The sequence below is a fragment of the Lissotriton helveticus genome, chromosome 5_1 (genome assembly GCF_964261635.1).
Source record: "Lissotriton helveticus chromosome 5_1, aLisHel1.1, whole genome shotgun sequence".
Taxonomy (NCBI): Eukaryota; Metazoa; Chordata; class Amphibia; order Caudata; family Salamandridae; genus Lissotriton; species Lissotriton helveticus.
Window position 1 is genome coordinate 1,179,978,546 of NC_136065.1, and position 19,515 is coordinate 1,179,998,060.

A 19,515-nucleotide genomic window follows, 5' to 3' on the forward strand; every position below is an offset into this window, starting at 1 on the left:
ATCCCACACCACAGCCTTGGCCCATCACCGCCATCGACTTTAGTTTGTCAGCCAATGCCACTGCCTGCACCGAAATCTGTGGGCGCACAGACCGCATTGCCTCATTTCGCACCACAGACGTGGGTGTACCGACGACTTCGCTGCCTGCGCCATGGCCTGTCAGCACTGCAATGAGCCTCGCTCTGCTTCGCACTGCGGCCCTGGCCTCACCGATGCCTCTAGACGACCATCACAGAGCTGCTGCCTGCACCGCGACCTGAGGGCATCGCACGTCGCACCCCTCCACTTCACACAGCAGCCCCAATGCCTCCTGGCACTCCTGACTTCAAACTCACTGAGTTCGACTTGCAACGCGTTTGACTTCAAGGGCCGGACGACACCTGCACGAAGTTCCGGAACCGACGCCGCTCCTCCAGAGCTCACCGCAGGGTACGACGCCCTGCATCTCCAAAGTTACTGTTTTACAGGTCTCCCGACATCATAGCAAGTCCGGTGCACCGAGACCGGACGAAACTATTGGTTTTGTTTGTTCACGATGCCATGATAGCCCTGGATGCAGCTATCGACTTAAAGGAACTGTGTATAAATCCTATTTTTGCATCATTAGTATTTTGATAACTGTATGTTGGATTTTTACTGTTTTGGTCTTGCTTTACTCAGATAAATATTGGATATTTTTCTTAAACTGGTTCGGTGTCCTTTTGTAGTGCTTTCACTGTATCACTGTTTGTTATATGCAAATGCTTTACACATTGCCTCTGCGATAAGCCTGACTGTCGTGCCAAGCTACCAAGGGGGTGAGCAGGGGTTATTTTAGACGTGTAATCCTCTTATCCTGACTAGAGTGGTGGATTCTGCCTGGCTTAAGTGCATACCCTAGTCAACCTGAAACCCCATTTCTAACAGTTGCATAATCATGCGATGCAAACGCTTGGAACACGCACGTAGCATTTTCGGCTTAAATGTCGAGACATATCCAGAATGCTATAAAGTGCTGTCTGTGCATCCACCCGCAGGGTGCCATCTTCAGCTGTTTGTGCATGAGCCTGGTCCACTCCTACCTCCACTGTGCAAGGAAGCATTATTATCCACAGCCTAAGAGGGGACAATTAAGAAAAGAATCAGAGCCCGGAAATCATCTACAATCTGGACGCATCCTCTACACTTGGGTCACTGTACCACTGGGCATGATACTTGATGACTGGGGCTGGTAGTTATAGCTTTTCCATCTTGGGCTTGCGCTTACCACTCCTATCATGAAAAGCACAGTTGGCTATTATGTCATGTCCTGAGAAAGTTGCTCCTGATGATATGGGGTTCCTTTGGCAGCTATAAATACTTGATTAATGTCCATCAATCTTTCCATAGCATTCCGAATATAGACCAGTCCTTGCACATATTTATTTTACAACTAGATTGCATGTGTTTCCCTTTGTTGCCCCCATGTGCATTTGCTACTGGGATTTTATAAATAAACTGTTGAAGTTCTCCATATAGATGAAGACCAGTGAGTGCCAATCCTGTCATAATAGCCACAACATTTGATGTTGATTGCATGTTTCTTTCAGGGTCAAACATCTGGCTGGTCCCGGAAACGAAGGGCGCGATTGTCCAAGGTGGATATGGGCACAGTAGCATCTACGACACCACCACCAAATCGGTCTACGTCCATGGAGGATACAAAGCCTTCCCTGGGAACAAATATGGGCTAGTAGATGATCTGTACCGATACAAAGTCAATACAAGGACATGGTGAGTTGCTTGAATGGAAAACTGTTTTGTTTCTTGCATTACCCTGGAAATTGTAATTGGGCTCAGATCGTCTCTGCCTGATTGAACGCCTGACACTTGAAGGTTTCTTAATATTTTTGAAGTAAACGACCATTGTCTCAAAAAACTGTGCCCATTAAATTCCAAGAGCCCTTCAATTTCGCATTTAATGATTTTGAGGAGCCTGACTGGTGACAAGCACTCTGACTTCAAGTGCTGACAGCACACACATACCAAATTGTCTGCATCCTCTTTTGTGTGGTGTTATTTCTATGCATACACATTTTTTTCATTCCTCTCATTTTTCGATTTGAACTTTTTAAATCAGTATTCGTGTTTTTTGTACACCACTAGGAACTTTCTGTGGGGTTCCCAGAAAAAAAATATTCGACTCATTCAATAATAAAAGCTTAAAACCACACATGGTGAGGTCGGTAGAGACCAGTGCATTGGCAGAAACAGTGGGCTTAAGATCAGCCCTTTCGGCGAGCCAATGGTAGGATTGCTTATAGATTCATGTCACTAAAGATGTAATGCTCTATTCACGTGCCTTCATTTAAAAATCAATGATTTGAATTAATTTAATTGAACCAGTTGCCTTTAGGTGCTGGATTGGAATATCTGTAAAACAGTTTTTACTAGAGAACAATATTTGATGACTCAATTTAACTAAATTAAAGAATCTAGTATTTAGGGAGTAAAATCCGATTTCATGTATGAAACCTGAGCTTACATCTCATAGAGAAATGCATGTAAAAATTTAGAAACACAAAAATGACATCCGTCGGTCAAGAAGGTCAGGATTTATAAATGTTAGAGAAAAGTTGACTCTTTTGATTTGTAGCGTTTAGAAAATCTCCAACACTCTTCTTTTCACTTTGTTTGTTTTGTAAAGAGACTACGCTGGGTCTCTCTATTTTCTCTTTCTAAAGGTCCCTTGCTTTGTCTTGTTTGTTTCAGTGGCATCCTTGAGAGAAGCATTTTTACCATTTCCCTGTGTTCCTTACAAATAATCAAGTTAAGTGTCTGAATTAAGTGTGTTCGTCAGCTTCTTGTTTACATGGCATGTAGGTAGCACCATGTTGTGCGCTGGGAATAGCTCAGATTGATTTCTGCAAGCTATTGTATTTTTGGCCTTGAGCAGTGATTTTCACAGTGGGACACCTGCTAAAGAGGGACAATTGCAATTTTTTCTTTTCTAGTAGTTTTCACGGTGTTGTTGTTTAACAGAATAAGCTTCAATTTGTTGGCTACTTACATAGAAACGTAACTATTGTTATGAAGAGCTGTGAATAAAACATTGCTTTGAGAAAGAATGTAAACAGCAAAGTTAATGTAGGGATATGTGAGGATTCTGGTGTATTATATGGTGTGGTTGTGCAACCTCACGATGTAATACACTCACGAAACAGTCTTAGGTCCAGTCAGGCTCGTTTGTAAAATATCTTGCTCAACTCTGGACAACTGTGACTTAAAGCAGTAAGACTTAAACAAAGGAACTAGTGTAAAGCATTTAAAAGCACCAAATAACAGAATAAGAAAGTCAGACAATACAAAAAAAATCTGACTCCAATTAAAAAAATAGATTATATTTGTAATCTTTTTTAGACACCAAGATAAATAGAATCTACTGGAGTGTTCCAGAGATGTAGATTTTCCAAGAAAACAAAAATCTCAGCTTGTTAGTCCAAAATGCAAACAAGCATTGGTAACCGTACAGTTTGGAAACTTTTGAAAATGGTAATACAGTGGCGGCTGGTACGCTACAGGGGTGGTGAGTTTGGAAACTTTTGAAAATGGTAATTACAGTGGCAGCTGGTACGCTACAGGGGTGGTGAGTCAGGGGGTGTGTGATAGGCAGGAGTTGAAAAAATGTTTTAATTCACTTACCTGATCTCGCCGTGTCTCTCTTCCATCTCTCCCACATCGTGTCTCTTTCAGCAAGCACCCAGGCTCCCCTGAGCCAATCACAATGCTGCAATGCTCCTTTGTGATTGGTCTGAGCGCTGTGGTTCAGCGCTCCGACAGGGGCTGGGGTCCTGGGCATGTTCTTTATCCAGGCTGTAATGCAACCTGTGTGGAGAACATGCAAAGTGCGCATGGCGCTTTGGCCAGACCGACCGGCCAAAGCTTCATGCATACTTTAGAGTGCAGCATCCACTCCTCCTGCCTGACGTCAGGGGAGCCAAGCCCCGCCTCACTCATGATGATACTAAAAATAAAATGATAATAACTTCAGTTATTATCATTGTATTTTTTCTTTTACACTTTTCCGTGAGCAGTCGTGCGACAGGTAATTAATATAGTTTATTACCAATTTATTTGTCCCTTTCCCCTGCCTGAGCCGTGTTTGGGGGCGGGCCACTGCTGCTGCCTGGCAGCAGGGGAGTGGTGCTCTCTCCACCAGTTTACACTGTGCATGTCACTTAGGCCGGTTGTCTTGCGACGGCCAGCTTGACATGCGCAGTGTAAACTTCTTCACCCAACTAGGTGAAGAGCAGGCAAAGGCCCCGGGGCCTACAGGAGCATTGAGGCATCCCGCTCAGTCAATCCTGGTGCTGCCCTCATGAGGCTAACATTATCTAGCAGCATGAGAGCAGCGATCGGATTAGTGTGGAGAACTGCTGCAGCCTGCAGACCAGACTGGCGCCGAGAGACGGAAGCAGGAGGACCAGAGGCGAGCCAGTGCATGCAGTGGGTGAGTGTATTTCTTTTTGTTATTCTTAACATACTGGTGTACTATGAGCCTCGCACTGCCTTCAGCATCAACTCCAGAGTTCTCAGTCGTAGTTCATTATGAACTTTGTTTATATTGAACTGTGACTGACAGCTTTGGCGTTGACCAGGCATTGCTGGTCAGTGGTTGCCTCATCCGATATTTAGGATGTCAGCCGCCGCTGGCACTTAGGGCCCTGGTGTTGAAACAAGGAGTCAGCCGATTGACCCTTGGCTCACTACTTCGGTCTGGGTCTTGGGAGTGACAGTTCCAGGAGCCAGGCACCACAGGGACAGTCCTCTCTTCAGTAGCCCAGTGAGCAGGAGGTGCAGTCCAGCGGTTGGTGCAGCCTTTATTGAGAGTTCCAGGGGTCAGTCGATACGTATTTCTTCGGTCCTCTCTCCAGTCCATATGTGATCTGAGGTTCAGGGTGCCAGGGGTGATATTTATTTCCTGAAAGTGCCCTGAGGGATGATGTGGCCACTAGCCAATAGGTTCCCTCCCACCTTGTGATGACTTCCAGGTATGTGTGGCATTTAGAAATCCCAGAGTGCACTATTGTACCTACGCTCAAGATGTCTGAACCCTTCCTCAGTCGGCAGGAGCTTGGTAGCCAACCCTAGAGGTGTGGCTACCTGTGGGCTACATGCCCACAGAAAAAAGGGTTTGACTACTGGTTCGGCACTTTGTTCCTACCACTAGCCCATCTACTTTAACAAAGGGGCAGCCCTTCTCGAGCGTGATCAGCACTTGTACATCAAAAGCAACTTCTCCTTTGAAGCTTACCTTTTGGGCAAACGCCCTGTGTGGCTTCCTGCAAAAGGGAGGTAACACCTCCCTCTGTGGCAGGCAGGGTCAGACTGGCCAATAGGGCAATCAGGCAGTGCCCAATGGGCTGGTCTGAAAGTTCAGTGTGGGCTGCTTTTTTAACAGTTTTGGGCTGGTTTTATTACCAGATGGGCCAATTTTAACCGTTGATTTCCCTGATATTGCCACTTTTTTAGCTATATGCTTTGCTAATAATGATGGCTACTTTTGTTTGGGTGCCCGGGCTCATTTTTTGTCTCAGTTCGACCCTGAAAGGAACTCTATTGTTCCTGAGCCTGGGAGTCATTCTCACTACTCCACAGGAAGGCAAAGATCTCTTTTGGCCAGCAGCTGTGAAAGGCCATCAGATAAAATGTGTAATAGAGTGGCAATTTTCTAAAAGTTTCCTTTTCTTAAAGGGGATACTAAAGTCGACTTGACCATCAAGTCAGTTTCGTGCCACAATTAATTAGATATCTGGAAGTACCCATTTTGGTAGTCCCATTCAGAAGTTAGCAGGACTGAGATGTCAGCTGCAACTCTGTACTAACCAATGGGGCTACTAGCTTTTCCAGAGTAAAACAACAATTTGGACTTTTTAATGTTAGGACATATTAAAGTACATGTTCCACTTAATAATAAACTGCTCCCTGCCTTAAGGCTCTATAGGCCTTCCATGGGGGATAATTGTATATAGTGTGAAGGGAAGTGGGGGCTTTGCCATTGGTTCACATTGCTAAGTCGAAATTGCAGGTAAAAAACTGCTCTTACAGGCTGCAGTAGCACGCTGGGAGCCACTTTATACTTTGTCACTTGCAAGGTGGCACAGTACGTGCTGCAGCAATAGGCCGGCTCTGTAACTTACATGCCCTGAGTACCTGTGGTACCATATACTAATAACTTACGAGTAAGTCCGCTTATACCAATTGGGGGTAACAAATTTAATGTTCTCTTTGTAAGAGGTTAGAGCACAGGCATTGAGGTCTGGTTAGCAGACATCAGTGCACTTTGAGTCAAAAAACCAGCTTCAGAAGTCTAAAACTTTGGGGTGATAATGCAAAAAGAGATTTTTCCTTACAGTGTACATATGTGTGTTCCTATATATAAAAGTGACTAAGTGCATTCCTAGAGCTCTGAATAATCCTGAGGGTCTTGTGGTCATATATATATTACCTACTGGCGGTCGCCAGTAGGTATATATAGTTAGGATTTTTTCTCTATGGGATTTTTGAAAATTCTATGTCTAATAACTTTGGCGTTTGTGGACGGAATTGGCTGAAATTTTCAGGAAAATGGAACATTTTGTTTCTGAGCAGCCCCTGAAAATTTGGGGGGGGGTTCGTCAAGGGGGGGCCGAGAAAAAAGGGGGGTCCCAAAACGTGTTTTTAACATTGAGTTTTCCATAGGGCGGTTGGCCTCACTTTTAGCCCGAACGGCTGAATGGATTTGCACGAAACTTGGCAAAATTGTAGGGACTGGTAGCCCGATGTGCCTTTGCTAGGTCTCAATATATGTGCTCCAGTGGATTTTGAGAAATTAACGTTCAAAAAAAGATATATATCTGTAACAGCGGACCAGGCAGCGCTCCGGTTCGCGGACTTTACGCGTTACGGAGCTTTGTGAAGCGAAGCTGATTGGTTCTCCGGCGTCTGTAAACATTCCAAACAGTCCGTAGCGGCCGCCATCTTGTCTCTCGGTAGGATCGAGAGACAAGAGGAGGCCAAAGCGAAGGGGCAAATGACCATAAGGGGGCATAGTAGATCCTCCCTGACCCTCTAGGTTTGATGTGGAGGTTTTAAAAGGGCCCCGCGGGGCAAAAAAAAATAAAATAATAATAATCGAACGGCTGAATGGATTTGCACGAAACTTGGCAAAATTGTAGGGACTGGTAGCCCGATGTGCCTTTGCTAGGTCTCAATATATGTGCTCCAGTGGATTTTGAGAAATTAACGTTCAAAAAAAGATATATATCTGTAACAGCGCTCCGCTTCGCGTACTTTTCGCGTAACGGAGCTTTGCGAAGCTGATTGGTTCTCCGGCGTCTGTAAACATTCCAAACAGTCCGTAGCGGCCGCCATCTTGTCTCTCGGTAGGATCGAGAGACAAGAGGAGGCCAAAGCGAAGGGGCAAATGACCATAAGGGGGCATAGTAGATCCTCCCTGACCCCCTAGGTTTGATGTGGAGGTTTTAAAAGGGCCCCGCGGGGCAAAAAAAAACATAATAATAATAATCGAACGGCTGAATGGATTTGCACGAAACTTGGCAAAATTGTAGGGACTGGTAGCTCGATGTGCCTTTGCTAGGTCTCAATATATGTGCTTCAGTGGATTTTGAGAAATTAACGTTCAAAAAAAGATATATATCTGTAACAGCGCTTCGCGGAGATAAAATTTATCTCTGTATTACCTAGCTGTTGCTAACACCAGTTAGCGACCGCTAGTAGGAGATAGCGACCATCTTGGGCCCCACTTTGCATGTCAGTGATATTTATCACTAATGACATGCAAAGTGGGCATGCCAAGATGTTCGCGACTGGAAACAGTCGCTAACATCGCTATCTCCTATTACCAACTTTTGGAGATATTCGCGCTAAGCGCGAATATCTCCAAAAGCTACCACCTGCCCTGAGCAGTTCTTAGCCATGTTATCCAATGGGAGGTGGATAACATGGCTAAGAGCATTAGCTCGGTAATGCATGAATATCGCTGAGTTTTCAGCGATATTAATGCATTGCGGTCGTTTTTTATGGCATTTGCGATAAACCTTGATAATAGCAAGGTTTATCTGCGATAATTTCTGACGATGCTTAGCGGTAAAAAATTCGTTGCTAAGCATCGTTAGGGATAAATATCGCTTAACTTTGGTAATATGCCCCAACGTCTGTTAACGTTCGATTCGAAGGAAATCAGGAAGTGTTGAAAAACATTGTCTGCGCCATCTTGCCTTTTTTCAAATGCCACACTTTTGTCGTGCACGGCAGTCATTTTAGATGCCTTGACCAGACCCACTCTCTGCACGCTGTCGATCCTTAGCATGGCTCCCCACCCTCGCAAGCATCTCCCCCAGGCACTGGTCACCCTCGTTCTCTGTCTTATGCATGGGTAATAAACCTCCCCCCATCTGCGCTGCTCTTCCCTGAGAATCACACCCTGTGCCCGCCCGACACCTCCCTTTCGCCCTATTCACTACCGCACCCTCTGACACTCCTTTTCCTCTGTGTCCGATTGTCCAGGCCGGTCCTAGGCTATCAGCTAGCCCTGCAGATGTAGTTTATGGCCCCAGCTGTAAAGAATCACCCCTCTTCAAAGGAGTTATAGTAGATCAAGGCCCACACTCGATGAGATCCGTCACAGCACACGCGTTCCTACTATCTGAAAACCATCCTGTATTGTGATTGGGGAGGGGACCGAGCCTGAAGCGGAAGATTCCAGGGATGACTCTTTGTACATCAAAGTTTTTACAATTATGTGTCACATTAAAAATATATAGCACTCCAACAAAGTAGTAAGATTATAAAACTTTAATAACTTATAAATATATACAACAAAACAAAAACAGTAAAAACATATAAACATTTTTAGGGAAAAACAACGAAGTAGCGGTCGGCTGTGCGAATAGTCCCAACGCAGCACAACGTCCAGATTTCTGGACGGCACCCAGGTGATGTTGCCTGGGTGCCGCACTGATTTCGGCATCCGGCGCGGGGCGTCGCGGGGGTGGGTCATCAGTAGCAAACTGTTGTGCGAATAGTTCCAAGGCAGCAGAACGATGGCACCAAGGTGATGTCCAGTAAGTTGCCGCACTGGTTTTGGTATCCTACAATGCTGCTCCGAATAACGGCGTGGGGCGCCCCGGGGTGGGGGGGAGGCGGCGTGAACGGGCCTCTCCAGGTGGAGTCTCGTCTGTTGTAGTGGGGCGCCCCTTTACCGTTTCAGTTGCCATTCCGTCCGCTTTTGGTCCACTGTGTCAAAAGCCGCAATTCAGCTGAGTTGCGCCCACTCTTGCGGTGCAGCGATAGGCGGCTGCCACAGGACTCTCAAAATGGCGGCAGGCTCTTTTCTTTTTGGGCCTGGTCCACTGAAATGGCCCTGGGACACCTTGGAAATCGGACGCTTGTCTGCTAGGTCTTGGACCCCATTCTCGAAAGCGTCCCCTCCGCCTTGAGGAGTCAACAAAAGTTTTGGGGGCCCCCGACTCCTGCAGGCTTCTGGTGGGGAGCGGCTGCCATGATTGCTCGCGGAATGACCACGACGGAGCCACGAGATGGTGGTGCTTTCATGGTGACGCCAGCTTCAGTGTGAAACATCCAGAAACAAGGTGGGGCTTTCATCGTTTGGGAAAAAAAAAAGTTTTCATCCAATGAAAAGTGTTATTTTTAGGTCATATGATCAAGCCTTCCATCATTAGGAAACCAAAAGTAAAATGAAACAATGAAAAGTTTTATAAACAAGTCACATGACCTGTTATGCGGCATAGGGTATAAAATGCGGAGAAAATACGTTGGCACGTGAGGCGGCGTCAGTAGCGGACCGATGTGCGAATAGGCCGAAGGCAACACAACGCGCCAAGATCCGGATGGCACCGAGGTGGTGTCCAGCAAGTTGCAGCACTGGTGTGGCCATCCTACAATGCTGAAAGTCGGCGTGGGGCGCCCCGTTGGCCTGTGAGTTCGCGTCAGTAGTGGACCGATGTGCGAATAGGCCGAAGGCAGCACAACGCGCCAAGATCCGGATGGCACCGAGGTGGTGTCTAGCAAGTTGTGGCACTGGTGTGGCCATCCTACAATGGTAAAAGTCGGCGTGGGGCGCCCTGTTGGCCTGTGAGATGGTGTCAGTAGCGGACCGATGTGCGAATGGGGCCAAAGGCAGCGCAACAATATTTTCTGACTAGAAGACACCACAAGGCGCTGAGATGCCAAGATCCGGATGGCACCGAGGTGATGTCTAGCAAGTTGCTGTACTGGTGTGGCCATCCTACAATGCTGAAACTCGGCGTGGGGCGCCCCATTAGCCTGTGAGATGGCGTCAGTAGCGGACCGATGTGCGAATGGGGCCAAAGGCAGCGCAACAATATTTTCTGAATAGAAGACACCACAAGGCGCTGAGATGCCAAGATCCGGATGGCACCGAGGTGGTGTCTAGTAAGGTGCACTGGTGTGGCCATCCTACAATGCTGAAAGTCGGCGTGGGGCGCCCCGTTGGCCTGTGAGATGGCGGCAGTAGCGGACCGATGTGCGAATGGGGCCAAAGGCAGCGCAACAATATTTTTGGAATAGAAGACACCACAAGGCGCTGAGATTCGGTTAGCACCGAGGTGGTGTCTAGCAAGCTATGCAGCTGAGTTGCGTGCGCACTTGCGGCGAATAGGTCGAAGGCAGCACAACAATGTTTTCTGAATAGAAGACACCACAAGGCGCTGAGATTCGGTTACCACCGAGGTGGTGTCTAGCAAGTTGCTGCACTGGTGTGGCCATCCTACAATACTGCTCCGAATAACGGCGTGGGGTGCCCGAAGGGGGGGGGGAGGCGGCGTGAACGGGCCTTCCTAGGTGGAGGCTCGTCTGCTGTAGTGGGGCGCCCCTTTACCGTTTCAGTTGCCATTCAGCTGAGTTTTGGCCGCTCTTGATGCTACAGCGACAGGCGGCTGCAACAGGACTCTCAAAATGGCGGCCTGTTCTTTGGATTTGGGCCTGGTCCACTAAAATGGCCCTGGGACACCTTAGAACTCGGACGCTCGATTTTTTTTCCTTTCCTCTACATGCAAAAAAAGGTAAATGCCCGGTACGTTATACGCTTCATCTGCCACGATGTACTCTCCAGAGGAACCGAAAAAAAATATAGTTATGGTAACTATACCATGCATCGTCATATGGAGAGGTGGCACCAATTAATTATAGTGCTGCATAAAAGAGAGATTTGGAGGAGAACCCCCGACCTGCCAGTACATTCATCAAAGAAGTGGCACTGACAGCATCAGAGGCAAGGGAAACGGTCCCAAATATTTAGAAGAACTTTGGAAAGATTAAAATGACATGTTTAGATTGTGGCAAATTAATTTCATGTGGACAGATGAGTGTTACTCTATAAATACAGCATATGAACATCATCATAGTCGATGGTTGGTAGAGACATTTTGACTATATCCTGGACCTGCCCGTCCTCGCCCAAAATGGCGCCGGAATAAATGGGACTCGTAACTCCTTGTTGTGTACTGGTTGCAGAACCTTGAAATCACGAGATACGTATGCAGTTTTGAAGCACATGGCGGGCGGGGACGAGAATTGATTGAGTATTTCGACATCCCTATTGATATTAAGTTCTGATGTGTTATTGATTACTGTACTATTGAAAGTTCGAATTAACGTCACGCATGGTACTTGCCCGCAAATGTATATCTAGATAATTTTATTGTAACTGGCCCTGTCGTATTTTAATTATAAAATGTACGTCCACCGATTCCGCAACTGTTAGACACCTTAGTTCTTGCAACCTAATGGCCCGCCCGTTACGTTCCTCTACAGTGTAAATGTCTACTCATCATATACGATTACAGTTTGCTCCGTGGCCGGCCCACTTGGTTATAGGCTCGTATTTGTATAATAAAATTTTCACAATAAAGGTTTTTAAAAGAAAACATGGTAGTAGTATATACATTGGTAAAGTTTTTAATAATAGTCACTGTTTTAGAATCATTAAAAGGCAAGTGAAATAAAGCAGACCAATTACATGAAGGGTAAAAGGTATAATACGCAGGAACGCAGTAAAGATAAATGGTCAAGGGCTGTTGTGTTTTCTACTCCTGCAACATAAAGTGATCGATAAGAATCTCATATTCAGGCGTATCGGCGACTAAGACAGCAGGTCGACCCTCTTTTGCTCAACGGCTCCGTCATGGGACGAAAAAACGCCCTTTTTCTCGAAAAAAGAATATATTTTACTTGCAGGACAGTTGTAAATTTTCCGGGAAAGTACATTAGCCTGGAACATTATAACATATATTTAAGAAAAAATAATGTTCGGAAGTAATAAAAAGTGTAATTTTTAGGTCATATGACCAAGCCTTTCATCATTAGAATAAGAAAAGTAAAATGAACCAATTATAAGTTTTATTAACAAGTCACATGACCTGTTATGCTTACGTTACGCGCTGCGCGTTGCGCCCCGGATGACTTCCGGATGCGCTAACGCGGCGCGTCATATGACGCATTACGCGACAACGCAGGTCCAGAATATAGTCAAAATGTCTCCATCAACCAGCGGTCGGAACATAACCCCTTTCAGCACGCTAAATAGTTCTGTTAAATGACAACAGAAGGGACAGGCAACAAGAACCATCAGTCAAAGAGGGGAGGGCTAGTTCTTCTCTACCGGGTTACATTGGGGCGCTACCGGAACTGATCGAATTGGTAGTCTACAGTGTTTCTGGATGTTTCAGACTGAAGCTGGCGTTAGCATGAGAGCACCACCATTTCGTAGCTCCGTCGTGGCCATTCCGCGAGCAATCATGGCAGCCGCTCTTTATCGTTATTTTGGGCGGGGTGGGTGGCGGAGCCGAGCTGTATTGCAGCCATCATGGTGTGGAGTTCAGTTCATCTCACTAGTTTCGTATTTGTCATGAGGGGTTGTTCTTAATGTTTCTATTTTAGCGAGGTCAAAAAGAGATCCCATTAGTGGCCTACTGATTTTGCTCGATTCCTTTTGTTTTTTTACACGATTTTTCGTTATCTGCAAAGACTAAACAGAGTATTGCGACTCTGTGTTTGTTTGTAAATAGAGAATGAACCAAAGAGAACCAATTCTAAAACAGTAAATGCTTGGATAACAATCAATCAAATGGAGAGAGAAGCAGGCACGACGTATTACAACGGGGGCAAAGGCCTGCGTTAACTACCTTTCACTATCTGCAAAGAGAGAGTACTCCTAATAGAAATGAGGGGGGGGCAGCATTCAAAGCAGATCAGTGTGCATAAACACGAAAATGTTTTTACTTACCACGTACTTGACATTCGACAGCTTAGGATATTTGCTATTAAAAAACCATTGAAATTCACTGAAAAAACCATAGGTTATAGACCATATATAGTTAGGAATTAGCATTTACAAAACCTTGAAAATTCACTGAAAAAACCATAGGTTATAGACCATATATAGTTAGGAATTAGCATTTACAAAACCTTGAAAATTCACTGAAAAAACCATAGGTTATAGACCATATATCGTTAGGAATTAGCATTTAAAAAACCTTATTTTACCCACACAAAACCATTGAAATTCCATATATAGTTAGTTGCACTAACTATATATCGCGCACCCGCAATCCACTGCTGATGATGTCACATATTACATCATTCATGACATGGTCAGTGACATCACTGATGACATCACTGATGACATCTCAAATGACATCACTGATGACATCACTGATGACATCTCATTTGACATCAATGACCACATCACTGATGATATCATTCATGTGACAATACAATGCATCTCCTCACATTTTAATATAACCTCTGTTTCACCCAGTGTTAAATACAGAGTATAATTTTTGAAACCATTGACACACCAATACTAGTTACTACATACGCACTCACTGATTCCTACGTCTACACACACCTTCACTCATTCACCCATACAATCATTCATACATACAATCACTCATCTTTACAACACTATCATATGCACTCATACACCTATACAGACACTCACAGTCTGCCACTCATCCATGGAGTTACTCACACACCTAGTCAGTCCTGTAAAGAATCAATGACACTTCCATTTTCTTGTCTATACAGTTAAACATAGAGCACCTTACATTTTCAAACATATACTAACACATACTTACCTTCTTATACAATCATTGATACAAGTACACATTGATCTGCACAGTCATACACCTCCCAGCCAGCCACACACACACTCAGTCTCCCATACAAATACTTGGGCAATCAATCAATAACCCATATAGTTACTCATATAGCTACTGATCAACACATGCAGCAGTTTATAGAACAACAGACATAATGATGCACAAATTAAGACAGTTTAGTCACTAACCCATGCACTCAGTGAGACACATTTAATCACTCAGTCATACAGTCAGTCATGCACCTACTAAATCCTTCGTCCAGACACTTACACATCCACTCATTCTTCAATATGTAAGACATATTTAAACTTTACAGAAACAAAAAATCACTGGATGTTATCAGTCATGTCATCAGTGATGTCATTTGAGATGTCATCAGTGATGTCACTGACCATGTCATGAATGATATAATATGTGACATCATCAGCAGTGGATTGCGGGTGCGCGATATATAGTTAGTGCAACTAACTATATATGGAATTTCAATGGTTTTGTGTGGGTAAAATAAGGTTTTTTAAATGCTAATTCCTAACGATATATGGTCTATAACCTATGGTTTTTTCAGTGAATTTTCAAGGTTTTGTAAATGCTAATTCCTAACTATATATGGTCTATAACCTATGGTTTTTTCAGTGAATATATATATATATGTGTCCTACACAACCTGTGCAGACCCAATCCATGGAAACCTACAAATGTCTTTGACAGATCTACCTAAAATCATAAACCCTCTCAGGCAGAGCTCATTCCCAGCGTTACATTTCCACTAGAACAGAACCCATATCGGGGATATTAAACACTTTTGTTTTTTAAAGTGCATATAATATATTTCATTCATCATGATTTATTTATGCCCATGATTTATTTATGCTTGTAAACAGACAAAATGTATTCAAGAGGAAAATATTTTTTAAGTAAGGCCATAAGAGACTTGCATTTGTCTACAATTACTACTGAAAAGCTACTCAAAGCTTGTGTTTGGACAATCAAAAACCCAGCATGAAATTGCCAAATTGAACATTCTATAACCCCTTTTTAGGTCTCGCCTCTCAATGCGCATGCGCATTGAGCAGAGCGAGACTATAGGGGGTTAAATAAGCTTTACCTAGACTGGCGATTGACTGGCGACTTGATGCTGTGCCCGTGCGCTTTTAGGTCAATGCGCAAGCGCATTGACCTAAAATGCGCGTGCACATCATCAAATCGCCATCTGTTCCCCAGCAGCACTCCTCCCACACCTTTGAAGTGAAGCTTAGCTTCACTTCAAAGGCCCCTGCTGCTTCACACCCTCATCGCCGCTCTCCCCGCTCTGCCCCCTCCCCTGCCCGCCGTGTCGCATTTCTCCTCCCCCCTCCCCTTCTCTGCCTTCCCTCCATCTTGTTCAAACAAATATGCTTTTGTTTCACCTTTTCCTGTAAGAATACTTTGATTAGTGGTAGTAGATTTCTTGTACTTTTTATTTCCTGCAAATTAACTGAAGTGATAAGATCTCATTGAAGCAAGTGATCGCGCTATAGCAGTCTGTCATTGCATTTCTCCTCCCCCCTCCCCTTTTCTGCCTTCCTTCCGTCTTGTTTTTTTTTACCCGCTCCGCCCCCTCCCCTGCCCGCCGTGTCGCATTTCTCCTCCCCCCTCCCCTTCTCTGCCTTCCCTCCATCTTGTTTTTTAAACGCAGCGCTTACAAACCTAGACAGCATACACACAAGCTTTCTCAAAATACAGCATGAGAGAATTCTTCACACACACAGACACACACGCACGCACTCACACACAGACACACACACGCATGCACTTGCAAACAGACTCACATGCATGCACTCACATACACACACCCTCATGCACACTCAGACACACACACATGCACACACACTCACACTCACATGAATACTCCCACTCAGACACACATGCACACAACTAGCACAACTAGCGGCATCCTCCCCTGCCCGCCGTGTCGCATTTCTCCTCCCCCCTCCCCTTCTCTGCCTTCCCTCCGTCTTGTTTTTTAAACGCAGCGCTTACAAACATAGACAGCATACACAAAAGCTTTCTCAAAATACAGCATGAGAGAATTCTTCACACACACAGACACACACGCACGCACTCACACACAGACACACAGACACACACACGCATGCACTTGCAAACAGACTCACATGCATGCACTCACATACACACACCCACATGCACACTCAGACACACACACACACACACACACACACTCACACTCACATGAATACTCCCACTCAGACACACGCACACAACTAGCACAACTAGCGGCATCCTCCCCTGCCCGCCGTGTCGCATTTCTCCTCCCCCTCCCCTTCTCTGCCTTCCCTCCGTCTTGTTTTTTAAAAGCAGCGCTTACCAACATAGACAGCATACACAAAAGCTTTCTCAAAATACAGCATGAGAGAATTCTTCACACACACAGGCACACACACACGCACTCACACACAGACACACACACGCATGCACTTGCAAACAGACTCACATGCATGCACTCACATACACACACCCACATGCACACTCAGACACACATGCACACACACTCACTCTCACATGAATACTCCCACTCAGACACACACGCACACAACTAGCACAACTAGCGGCATCCAAGGAGTGTTATGTTTTCCCATCACAAGGAAAGTATGTGCAGCATATTTTCTGCCACATACGAGAAATATCACAAACTCTTGCGTAGGATGTATTTTTATGTAATTTTGTATGCTAAAGTACTCAGAGAATAGAAGAGTAATTAAATACTTAGTTCCCCTAGAGCTTTGACAAGGACATTCTCTGCCTTTTCCAGGAGCAGTTAAATGTGTTTCTTCTTTGCCGCTATGCAACCACACAAATGGCCAAATAGCTGCTGCCGATTCACAATTAATTTGAAAAAAAACGTCTCCGTAAGTCAGGAAAGGCTACAAAAAGAAGGTAGCAAGCCTCACCTGGCAGCAGTGTATTAAGGGGAGCTATTTTTGGTTCATTAAAATGAGCGATCACGCACTAGTGGCCCGTGACCAGTTCTTTGCCTGGATAACCTTGATCCAGCTTTTGCCCATGACCAGGATTATGATGCATCAACCGTCTTGTTATTTGCCACTAACTTTACCAAGAAGTGGGCTACACTATGGTAACATCACTCTGTGCTTTATGTTATCTTGGAGGTCAGAGAAACGACAGCCTTCCCCCTTTTAAACCAGCTGGCTTCATTGCCAAGCTTGTTTCCTTAGTATTGTGACAGCGGAGGTTCCTAAGTATTGAGGACTCCCCAAGGCTTTATGCAGCTCGGTTTCATGTAAGATGAGCGAGTGAGTGAATACTCCCACTCAGACACACACGCACACAACTAGCACAACTAGCGGCAGGCTGAAACACAAAGTAAATAATAAATAAAAAACAACATGTAATCTTTGACAGGGATTACACTGCCACTGACAAAGGTAAACAAATGTTAGCTCAGGATCTGCAACACTGCATGTTCTTCTCTTCACTCAAGTTTGACTTGCAACTGTGGGGAGGGGGCGGTGTATTCGCCAGAGCACTTCCACCTCATAATCTGGAAGCATAAATCACCCCGCCCTCCCTCTCCCCATTGTTCGGCTCCCATTTCCTGTAAAGTTCAATTCACAGTTTCTGTATTTTGTGGTCGCCTTTACATAGTGCATTACACAGTGAGTTACAGCCCTCTGTTCACGACAGGCGACACTGTTTCAAGCTGTTTTCAAGCTTTCAAGCTGTATTACAAATCACAAAAAAGATGTTAATATTTCACTTCTGTTCTTGGATTTTCGTCACAATAAAAAACACTGAATATAATCTTCACAAAAGTTATTTACAAAAGTTTAAGCTATTGCCATTACAAATTAAATACATTATTTAACAATTAATTTAACAACAATAAATAAAAGCCATTGTTATTTGTAATATTAATACATCTAAGTCACGTAAATAAAAAACATGTTGCATTACAAATGTTATAGGTGTCACATTTGCGAAAGTTATAACTATTGGTATTGTAAATGACAGAGCTATTAATTTAGCTATTTTAACAAACACATAAATAAACAAGCATTTACAATGCAACGGTTTCGCCTTTGGAAAAGTTAAAGCTATTGGCAATGTAAATGACAACATTTTTATTTATGTGTTGGCTTTGAAAACCTAAATAAATGGCATTGTCATTTCCAAAGCCAATAGCCTAATCTCTCGCAAATGCGACATCTATTGCATTTGCACCCACACACACACAAAACTGGATCACAAGAAGGGAACAGAGGCACACACAAAACCGGGTCACAAGCAGGCAACAGAGGCACACACAAAACCGGGTCACAAGCAGGCAACAGAGGCACACACAAAACGGGGTAGCAAGCAGACAACAGAGGCACACACAAAACCGGGTCACAAGCAGGCAACAGAGGCACACACAAAACCGGGTCACAAGCAGGCAACAGAGGCACACACAAAACGGGGTAGCAAGCAGACAACAGAGGCACACACAAAACCGGGTCACAAGCAGGCAACAGAGGCACACACAAAACCGGGTCGCAAGCAGGCAACAGAGGCACACACAAAACCGGGTTGCAAGCAGGCAACAGAGGCACACACAAAACCGAGGGGGCAGGGAAGCAGCTCTACTTGATAAGAATAAATCAGAGATCTGGCAACGATGGGCGTGATCATGGAGGGAATACCCAATCCACAAACAGGAGAGTAAGAAGCATTGCAACCAAATTTGCTAAGTAAGGAAAACATCAGAACCCATAAAATAAATGACAGGCTGACATTGTTTATGTAAACGCAGTCTAAATGCAGAAGTGTTTAAGTAAAATGTTTAATTAGTTAATACACAGGCCACATTATAATATTATGATCAAGGCCAATATCTGGTGAGCAGTGCAAACCAGCCGGACAGCTGTGGTATTGGAAGTATGTGGTTAGTAGTGGGCTAGATTTCAATGTACTGAAACCATAAATATACACCAAATATTGAGTCCGGAAATGGAAAACCCTTGTTAACAAATAAAGTATTGTATGCCATTAAAGGCTTGTGCTTAGAATAATAAGTGCTGAGCAGAAATGCTATGTTGACTCTTGCCTCCTTCAATGTACGTCATCATATACACACACTAGTACCACATACATCACCAAATACATAATTCACAGTCAGGAGCCACATACTCAATTACATACAAATAAACGCATACTTTAAAATGCACTTGACCAAGATGTACATCATTACATGCACAAGTCACGGCAGAACATAGCATAACCCATACAAAATATTGCCACAAATGTCATCACAAACACGTCACACTGGCACGTAACTACCACATGCATAAGTCACCAC

The 19,515-nt window shown here is 44.5% G+C and overlaps 1 protein-coding gene across 1 annotated transcript in view; it reads left to right on the forward strand.

Moving 5' to 3' along the window:
• ATRNL1 (attractin like 1) overlaps positions 1-19,515 on the forward strand; it is a 2,439,979-nt gene that overhangs the window by 569,778 nt on the left and 1,850,686 nt on the right. The window contains exon 9 of the mRNA XM_078643887.1: positions 1,569-1,752. Coding sequence (XP_078500013.1) covers positions 1,569-1,752 — 184 coding nt within the window. The remainder of the gene's footprint in view (positions 1-1,568; positions 1,753-19,515) is intronic.